Source organism: Poeciliopsis prolifica, unplaced genomic scaffold (genome assembly GCF_027474105.1).
Source record: "Poeciliopsis prolifica strain line A6 unplaced genomic scaffold, Auburn_PproV2 SCAFFOLD049, whole genome shotgun sequence".
Taxonomy (NCBI): Eukaryota; Metazoa; Chordata; class Actinopteri; order Cyprinodontiformes; family Poeciliidae; genus Poeciliopsis; species Poeciliopsis prolifica.
In genome coordinates, this window is record NW_026562424.1 from 1,260,879 (window position 1) to 1,270,000 (window position 9,122).

The 9,122-nt window shown below is 40.2% G+C and overlaps 1 protein-coding gene across 3 annotated transcripts in view; it reads left to right on the top strand.

Annotated features, from left to right (window-relative positions):
* The first annotated feature begins 430 nt into the window (after positions 1-430).
* The window catches only part of dcun1d3 (defective in cullin neddylation 1 domain containing 3), a 9,818-nt gene continuing 1,126 nt past the window's right edge, over positions 431-9,122 (top strand). The window contains exons 1-6 of one of the 3 annotated variants that reach the window (XM_055058097.1): positions 431-791; positions 2,486-2,552; positions 3,523-3,651; positions 5,546-5,589; positions 5,670-6,194; positions 6,738-9,122. The exon at positions 6,738-9,122 is cut by the window's right edge and continues 1,126 nt beyond it. In XM_055058097.1, the coding sequence (XP_054914072.1) occupies positions 5,764-6,194; positions 6,738-7,269 (963 nt within the window). In that variant the 5' untranslated portion in view covers positions 431-791; positions 2,486-2,552; positions 3,523-3,651; positions 5,546-5,589; positions 5,670-5,763 and the 3' untranslated portion in view covers positions 7,270-9,122. Of the gene's footprint in view, positions 792-2,485; positions 2,553-3,522; positions 3,652-3,677; positions 5,590-5,669; positions 6,195-6,737 lie in introns of those variants that run through there. The other 2 variants (XM_055058096.1, XM_055058098.1) reach the window with 2 other exon arrangements.

The following is a 9,122-nucleotide window of genomic DNA, read 5'->3' on the forward strand; positions in this document are numbered from 1 at the left end:
ATATTTATCTCCAAACTAAGTATTTAGCTCAAACCCAAATATTTAGCTTGCTAGAGAGGAAGCTTACCAGAGTCAGTTGGTTTTTCAATAATAATCAGTGAATACATATGCAGAATACTTTGACCTTTTTGCATTCTGCACCTAAAAATGAGCCAAAGTATGGAAAAACTAAAGCTACTACTACAACTAATAAAAACTAAACTTAAAGACTAAACAATATTTAATAAAATCTAGCAAACACACTCTACAAAACCAATGAAAACTAACCGAATTAAACAAACAAAAAGTGACAGCAACATTCAACTCAACTCTAATGAAAAGCCTCCAACCATTATAACCCAGGAAGGTGCCCAGGAGAACCGGGCCCCAGATTCTGTGCGCTCGGCCCTGTGCGGATGGAGATCAGCTGTTGGCTGCTAGAGGCAGGAAGTGATGCAGGAAAATGTCTCTCATGTAGCTGCGCTCAATGACTGCAAGGGGAAGCACAAAGAAACAGGCAGCTTGACTCCGAGTTCCTCTGTTCTCACACTGACCTCCACTCTCAATGGATGCCGAGACAAACTCCGACTCTCGGCGTTTTCGCGTATTTCTTCCCTAAAAAGGAAAAACAACCAACTTTGGTGTTAAAGTTTTCTTTCGCCTGCTGTCGCCGCTAGTTAGCTAGCTCTCTACGAGTTTTTGCTCCACTTCTGGGTTTCCACCAACTTCGTGAACTTCTTTGTTTCCTTTTTTAACCCTGTTTGTGGGAATGATGTACACTGAAACCACTCGGCGCGTCGTTTCCCGCACAGGTGAGTCTTTCTCTGGATGTTTGTAGGGCTGCGAGCCGCTAAGGAGTTAGCCTAAGGAGTTAGCCTAGCCGCAGCTAAGCCGTAGCTGCGGCGCCGCCTGGGCCAGGCTCTTCAGATGGAGATGTTTAAATGTCCTCCTGACCGATCATGGATTATTGATCAGCAGCTCATCAGCGGGTAATGACTAATTCAGCATAGAGTGTCGCCTTTACAGCGGATTAAACGCGCTGTTTACATCTCATCCGGGACTCTTTGCTGTTAGAATCACTCGGTTTTGCTCGGCTGTTTCCTTTTCAAACCAATCTTAACTTCCTAAAACGAGGTAGAGATGATTTCTGAGAAAAGTGACGCGCTGTCAGCAGCATTGCTGATGCTAAATGTTGTCATTGAAACTGTGCTTTGACTCGGGCAGATTTCAGGCCAGCTAATCCGGTTAAACTGATGTCTGGATGAGTTGCATGGTGCTGGATTGTTGTGGATAAAAGTAGGCCTCCAGACGTCCAGGCTGGCCAGTTCAGGACTGAGGCAGACTTGTCTCTACATGCCCGGTGCATTGATCACTGCAGCTTTTCCTGGATACATTTAAATGTAGCTGCATAGGCGTTTCTAGAAGGGGGCCAATTAGAGCCCAGGGCTCCTCTATGAGGAGAAATTATTCAATTCATTTCTTATTATGACATTGTAAACATTTCTACTTTACTTTTTGTCCCAGTTTCATATTTTACTGTCTGAGTTTTACTTCAACAATGGAAGAAAATGAAAGTGTTGCACTTTTTCAGCTGTATTGAGACAAAATCACAGTTTTCATGTGTTAGATCAGAGCTCACACTAGTGACTCTGTCTCACTTAATATTAAGTGATGAAATGCTGGTGGTTCTTAACCTCTGAGCTCGGGTCCTCTACCAGAGGCCTGGGAGCTTGAGGGTTCTGCGCAGTATCTTGGCTGTGCCAAGGACTGCACATTTCTGGACTGAGATGTCTGATGTTGTTCCTGGGATCTGTTGTAGCCACTCCAGTTTGGGGGTTACTGCCCCGAGGGCCCCGATGACCACAGGCACCACTGTGGTCTTCACCATATATATATATATATATATATATATATATATATATATATATATATATATATATATCAAATCCGATTTGTTTTATTTTTAAAATTTTCTTCAAAAGTCAACAAATATTATTTCAATCATTCCTTATGGGAGTTGACATGAATTCAAAGTCCAACTAGATTCAAAATGTAAAACTATATGTTCATCCCAAACTACGAAAGCCCATTGGAGGGAAAAAAGCATTTTTAAAAACTGCAAATTTGATTGAGCTATGAAATCGGTTCCTGGGCCCCTGGTAACTTGGTCTCAGACCGCCTCTGTGTATCAGGAATGGACCAAACCACTGCTAATCCAAAACAGACTAGAGCTTAGCTTTAACAGCAACTTGATGTGTAATTGATAGCATGTGTTTGAGCTGTGAAATGTGAAAGATGTTAGGAAGGAAACCTCAAACTTAAGACACAGAAAATAGCTCAAAGCCACACTGTAAATCTGATTTAAACCAGTAATAATGTTTTTTTTTGTAGAGGTTTAGGGTTGAGCTGTGGCTAAATGACATCCAGACGGAAATATTCCCTGCAGGTTTGGGAATGACGAGGTGTCCCGTTCTGCTTATGACGACAAGATAATGTGTCTTTGCAGCGTTGCTGATGTCAAGGTCGCAATGACAGAGCAGATTTGAAAGACGATGCCCTCTGAAAGACTTTACGTAAGTATCATCATCATCATCATCATCATCATCTTCGTCTCATTCAGCTGAATCACGCAGGCTATAATTACAGCCTAACAGTTCCCTAAAAGGTACAAGTAATAAATGCTTATGATCAGTTTTACATCATTCTGTTACTTTATGTAAAAAAAACATCCAGCTTTCTGAAGTCAGCTGAATGGAAAACTGTCCTTGTTCTGCTTTTAATCCCAGAATAAATTCAAACTTTACATCTTTCAATGAATAAGTAAACAAACTGATTGCTGTTAACACTTGTTTTAATCAAGTAAAATATTGGTAAATAATAGCAGTAATATCAAATATTAATATTTTTATCAATTTTTGTATCTGTGCATCCCTAAACGATAATTTTCTTTATCTTAGAAAATTAACCTGTAACATTAATGGCTTATTTTTAAGTACAGAAATCTGAAATTACATCCAATTTAATAATAAAAGTAATAAAGCAGCCTAATAAGCTGAAATGGAAAAAGTGTATTTCTTTAGGTAACTGGATACTATTCTGGATCAAAACATTTGATTTAAATCTGGCTTCTTCAGGACAAAACATACTTAACCAAGAGTCATTTATATAAGACAAGCTGCACACAGTGACTGCATTAAATCATGTTTTCACATTTACTGATATTTTTGGATACTCTCATCGAGAGAATAAAAAATAGCATTTCTGATAATAATGTCAGTGTGTTTTTAATTTAACATAAAGGGGCAGAATTAGGTGTTTTCCAGGTACGAAGTGCCGTATTATAACATAGTCAAACAACTGTTGCCTTCAGTTGTTATAAAAATTCTTTATATATGAAATATAACTTAAAAGAAATTTGACTTCCTGATTTAAGGCCTTGAAATTGGGCCTCTGTCTCTTTAAATCTCCAGCTCTTTCTGAAGCTCCGCCTCCAGGAAGTCGTCCCAGCATGGCTCCTCTATTAACCCTTTAATGTTTCTGCAGGCGCAGCAGCTGTTTGCTAATTGCTGCTGGCTAGTCTGAAGGAGCTGAGTGGGGGAGGAGCTGAAGGCGGGGCTAGGTCCACTCAGGCGTTTTAACAGCTGAATGGTTGCCATGGAGGCAACGTTCCAGGTTAGCTTGTGAATTGGGAAAAACATTAAAACATGATAAAAGATAAAAAATATATATTTTTTATTTTTTATGATACTGGCCCTTTAATATCAATGCATTGAGACAATAAAGTTCTTATCATAAGAAGTTAATGATAAACGATAAATCTGACCCTTCATCCAGTCTGACCAAACTGGAAAGGTTTGTGGTTTTAGCTCAGTAAAATATTGAAAATGTTTTGGCTGCAAAAGTATTCTGGATGAACTTTTGCAACCAAAGTTGAGCAATCGTGATGTTTCATTGGCGCGTTGCAGAATGTTTCCCAGGAACGGCTCTGAATCACAGATTAGGTCCAACCAGCGGAACCACATGATTAATCTGGCCTTGATGCAAACCCACATCTAAACTCCCAGCATCATGTTGCAACATTAATGATTAAAATATGTTTTATGAGTCCAGGCTTTATCTGCGTTTGTCTGGAGCGCGGCCAGAACCTGCCGAGGAAAACCTGAATCATCTGTTCGCTGAAGGAGCCGAAACGCTGACGGCTCCAGGAAGCGCGACCCAAACGATGAACTTTAACAGAAACGGTGTTTGGGTCGCTGCTGTGGGTGAAAAACACTCCAAAACATGGGAACGTTGTGACTTAATCCCATAATAATCCCACAGATGGGTTTGGTGTTCTGATCTGACCCATAAATCTGGAATTCACGTCTAAAAATCCTCATTGTTTATTTCAGCTGATTGTTTTCTGGGTGAAGAAATGAGGAACTGCTGGTGACGTGAGAATCAGACGCATAATTCCAACATTCTGGGTTTATTTTAGGGAAACTATCCAACTAAAAGCCGCCAATTCTTTCAAAGAGACGAACAGATTAATGGACGATGTGAGGATGAGATTTTAGTTCCTGTATTTTTGTGGGACATAAACGTGGAGGATTTTCCACTTTCAGGAGAAAAAACAGAAGTGTGGTTATTCCCCTGTTTTGAGACGATTCTGTTTTTTTATTTTATTTTTTTTCTACATCACTATACATTAAATATATGGCTGCATTTTTAAATGACCTCAGAATTAAAAAAAATATATTTCAGCAATTTTTGTCCTCTCAAACTCAACATTTCTCATTTTTTTGATGGAAATTTACTCTGAACACAAATAATCAAAAATAATTTCCATTCTGCTGATTAATATTTTTCTGAAGAGTTACTTTGTTTCCATAGACTTCATCATAAACTTCAATAAATGTTTTTTTTTGTCTTATAATTTTTGTTGTTTAGTTTTGGATATTTAAAATATCTTCCAGTTCCAGTGTTAAGTGTTAGGTACAAAATTAAAGTTTATTTGTCTTTGAGACAGGAAACTTGCATTATGACGCCCTTATTTTTAAAACTGTTACTGTTTAATAATTTCTTGTCCAGGTGCGTTGTCATGGTGACGACCTCTGCCCTGCGTGGCCTCCATGTTGAATCTGTAAACGTCCAGCCAGTTCTGGACAATAAGGCTGAAAACACAAGATAATCGTTTCATATCAGAGTGTCGATAATTATCTTTCCTGTTTCGTTGAGTTTTAAGTTTTAAGCGTTAATCTGCCTGTTACCTAGCAGGTTGTTGCTAGGCAACCAAGGTGCAAGGGAGTTGATGCTACCTGCTAGCTTAGCTAGCAATGATGAGTCTTTCCTCTGCCTACATCTCCCAGAATGCTGTGCGGTTCTATCAAACATTCATCACGTTTATTGCGATATATATTATTATTTATATATTAACTACTCTGCATCCAGCAAGAGAGAATAAAATATACTTTATTGACCACAAAGATAAATTAAATAATAGGACAGTTCAAAGGATTAGAATGGCCTAGTCCAAGTCCAGACTTAAATACAGTGAAGATGACGATTTTCTCCTTTTCTCTTTCAGGGTTTTTAGGTTTGACAGTTGAAGCTTTGGCAGATCTTGGAAAGGTAGTTCTGTTGTTTTTTACTCTGATTGAATAAAAAGATTGGCTGTGGAGATTCCCATCATGCACCTGTCCGTCTCTCAGGCCTGAGGGTATGTTGAGGCACCTCGCCCGGCCAGAGAAGAGGTGTCTGGGCGGATCGGACGGGGACTGACGGCGAGGAGGACAGACGAGAGACATGGGCCAGTGCGTCACCAAGTGTAAGAACCCGACGTCGTCTCTGGGCAGCAAGAGCGGAGACAAGGACAGCACGTCCAAGTCCCACAAGCGGGTCGACAGCGCCAGCGGCGGCGTGCACAAAGACGACTGCAGCGCCCCCTCTGGGAAATCCACCAGCGAGCTGCTGAATGGCACCAAGGCCTTAGAGGTTACTGTGGAGACGCCGGTCATCTCCGCCGCCATGAGGGAGCCGTGCAGGGAGGACGGCGACGGGCTGTCCATGGCGCGCATCGACGAGCTGTTCGCGGGCTACAAGGACGAGCTGGAGGACGCCATCTTGGAGGAGGGCATGGAGCGGTTCTGCAACGACCTCTGCGTCGACCCGGCCGAGTTCCGGGTTCTGGTTCTGGCCTGGAAGTTTCAGGCAGCCACCATGTGCAAGTTTACACGGTACGGCGCTGAGGATTCCCTGGGTTTCATCAGCCTGGCGGGCACCCAGGCTTTCATTACACCCCGCCAGGCTGATGTATTACAACTTTGTTAATATTCCTATGATATCAGTGACATATTTTTCAATTTAACAACTTTTACAATTTAATGTGAATAGAATTTTTTACATTTATCAGTGAATAAAACAAAAAATAACATTTTTGACTTCTTGTAATTTTGTGACTTTATTCTCATCATGAGTTTATTTTTATATAATGATTTGTAATTTTGACTAATTTCTTGATATTACGATGTTAGCTGTAATTTTACACTTTATTCGTAAAATTACAATTTTATTCACGTAATTCTACAACTTTATTTTGAAAGTATTGCAGCTTTATTGTTGCACAACTTAATTTTTATAATGTTATAACTGAATTCTTCCTATAATATGACTTGATCCTGTAATTTGTTTTCTGGTGCATTTTTCGTTGCTGTTGCTTCTCAGCTGAATGTTGCTGATGGTTTGTGGTTTCGTCCTCTGCTCTGGTTTCTCCCCATCAGGAAGGAGTTTGTGGAGGGCTGCAAGGCCATCGGGGCGGACAGCATCGAGGGCATCTGCTCCCGCTTCCCCTTCCTGCTGCTGGAGGCGCAGGGCGAGGAGAGCTTTAAGGATCTGTACCGCTTCACCTTCCAGTTCGGCCTGGACGCCGACGAAGGCCAGCGCTCGCTGCAGCGCGACATCGCCATCGCCCTGTGGCGCCTCGTCTTCACGCAGGACTCGCCGCCCGTCCTGGAGCGATGGCTGGACTTCCTGGCCGAGAACCCGTCGGGCGTGCGCGGCATCTCCAGAGACACGTGGAACATGTTCCTGAACTTCACGCAGGCCATCGGGCCGGACCTGAGCAACTACAGCGAGGACGAGGCCTGGCCCAGCCTCTTCGACACCTTCGTGGAGTGGGAGCTGGAGCGCCGGAAACGAGAGGAGGCGGAGGAGGAGGCGGCGCTGACGAAGGACGAGGAGACGGACTGCCCCGCCTCAGACGGGCTGGACGCCGAGGGAAGCCACGGCGCACAGACGTGGGGGGGCCACTGACCTCAAAACTCCAGATATTTCTATCAGAGGGAAGAAAATGATCTATAAGTGAAGCAAACTTCTGGGAATTATTAGTATTATCATTTCAGCTTTCGGTTTCGCTCCTGTTCGGTTCCTGCACTGCAAAAACACAAAATCTCATCCGTTGATTTTGGTCGAGTTTCTACTGCAAATGTCTTCGGACGGCTGAAATAAGAGAAAACTAACTTACACTTAACTTTGTAGCTCAATATAATTCATTAATATTGAGAATTATCAATGAATTATATTAATGAAAATGTTCTTGTTCCATTGGCAGATAATTTCACTTTTAAGAAAACATTTTTCCCATTTTCTGAGTGAAATAAGAGAAATAATCTATTACATCATATCAGTATTAATGAACGACTTGCTGAAAACAAGATCATAACCTGGTGAAATTTTACTGAAGTCAGTTTTGTCTTTTCCTAAGTAGGCCTGAAAGGATTGTGATAAATTATTTGATGATTGTAATAATTGATCACAATTAACTTGATTAATTGAAGTTAATTTTCTTATTTTTTACTGAGTATTTTTGTACAGTTTCTACCAGACAAAAAGGAAGCTGCAAATATTTTAGTAAGCTTGAACTAAGACAGACTGTAGCTTGTTTTTAGTCAGTTGTTTCTTAATATTGATGGAAAAAGTATAAATTTTACTGACAGATAATTTCACTCATAGCAAAACATTTTGAAATAATCTAGCACCTTTTCATTGACATGATTTTTTTTTTTTTTTACTGGAAACAAGCTCATATCTTTATGAAATCAGCTTGTTTTATATTTCACGTAAAACAAATCAGTTCTGTTTTATTTGAAATATTGCTGAAATGATTAATTATGATTAATCGATTATTGTAATCAATTAATCATGATTGATCAACTTAATCAGTTGTTTTTGTTTTCTTTCTTACCAAATATTTTGTCTGGTTTCTAGTACAAATATCTTGCTACACCTGAAATAGGACAAAACTAACTTAAAAATAAAAGCTTGGTTTTGATAATATCCATCATACAGATGGAAAGTTTGGCTCATTATTTCACTTGTTTCCATAAGTGAAATAATGCAGAACATTATTATCAATGTTAATGAGTTATTTACCTGCAACAAGCTAAAGCAGCCATTTGTTCCACGTGTTTGCGGTAGAAAATAGGCCGACGTTAATTGGTGACATTGTGTTTTTTTGCAGTGAGCTCCAGTTTTCTCGTCTTCAAAGGGCTCTGAGGACTGTTCTTTTAAGCACTTCTTCTATTTAAGTTATTGTTTTATCCGCTGATGGTTTTAGTCAGTAAACAGGCTCCATTTGTTGAGTTGGCTCCGTGAAGGTTTGGGCTGAAATCTCCTCGCGTGTCGCGCTGCAGTGTCTGAAGGGTTGATCGGTTCTGGATTTACTTCTGCCATTTCGACGCAGAAGCATCACTTAGATTTGTTTTTCTCTCCCCACTTTCTTCAGATATAACTAGATTGGCGTTTGTGCAACGTTTGTGCCGCTGTGATTTTAAAGACATTAATAAACGAGGAGATCAAAGGTCAATCAGCCCCAACAGAATCAAACATATTTTGTCTGCAGGGAATACTTTACAAACATGGTGAAATTAATTTATACCAATAATTTTTGGTTTTGTTTGTCCACACAAACTTTTCTCAGTATTTGTATTTTGTTGGATTTTCTTAATGCGGACCAGCTGGTTGACCTTTCATAACCTCTGGAAACATTTTTAAAATCTTTAAACACTGTAAAAACACTAAACGTTACCACGTAATTTTTGTCTAGTTTCTGGTGCAAATTTCTTAGAACACTGTACAAAAAAAGTAACTTTTCAGCAAGAAATAAG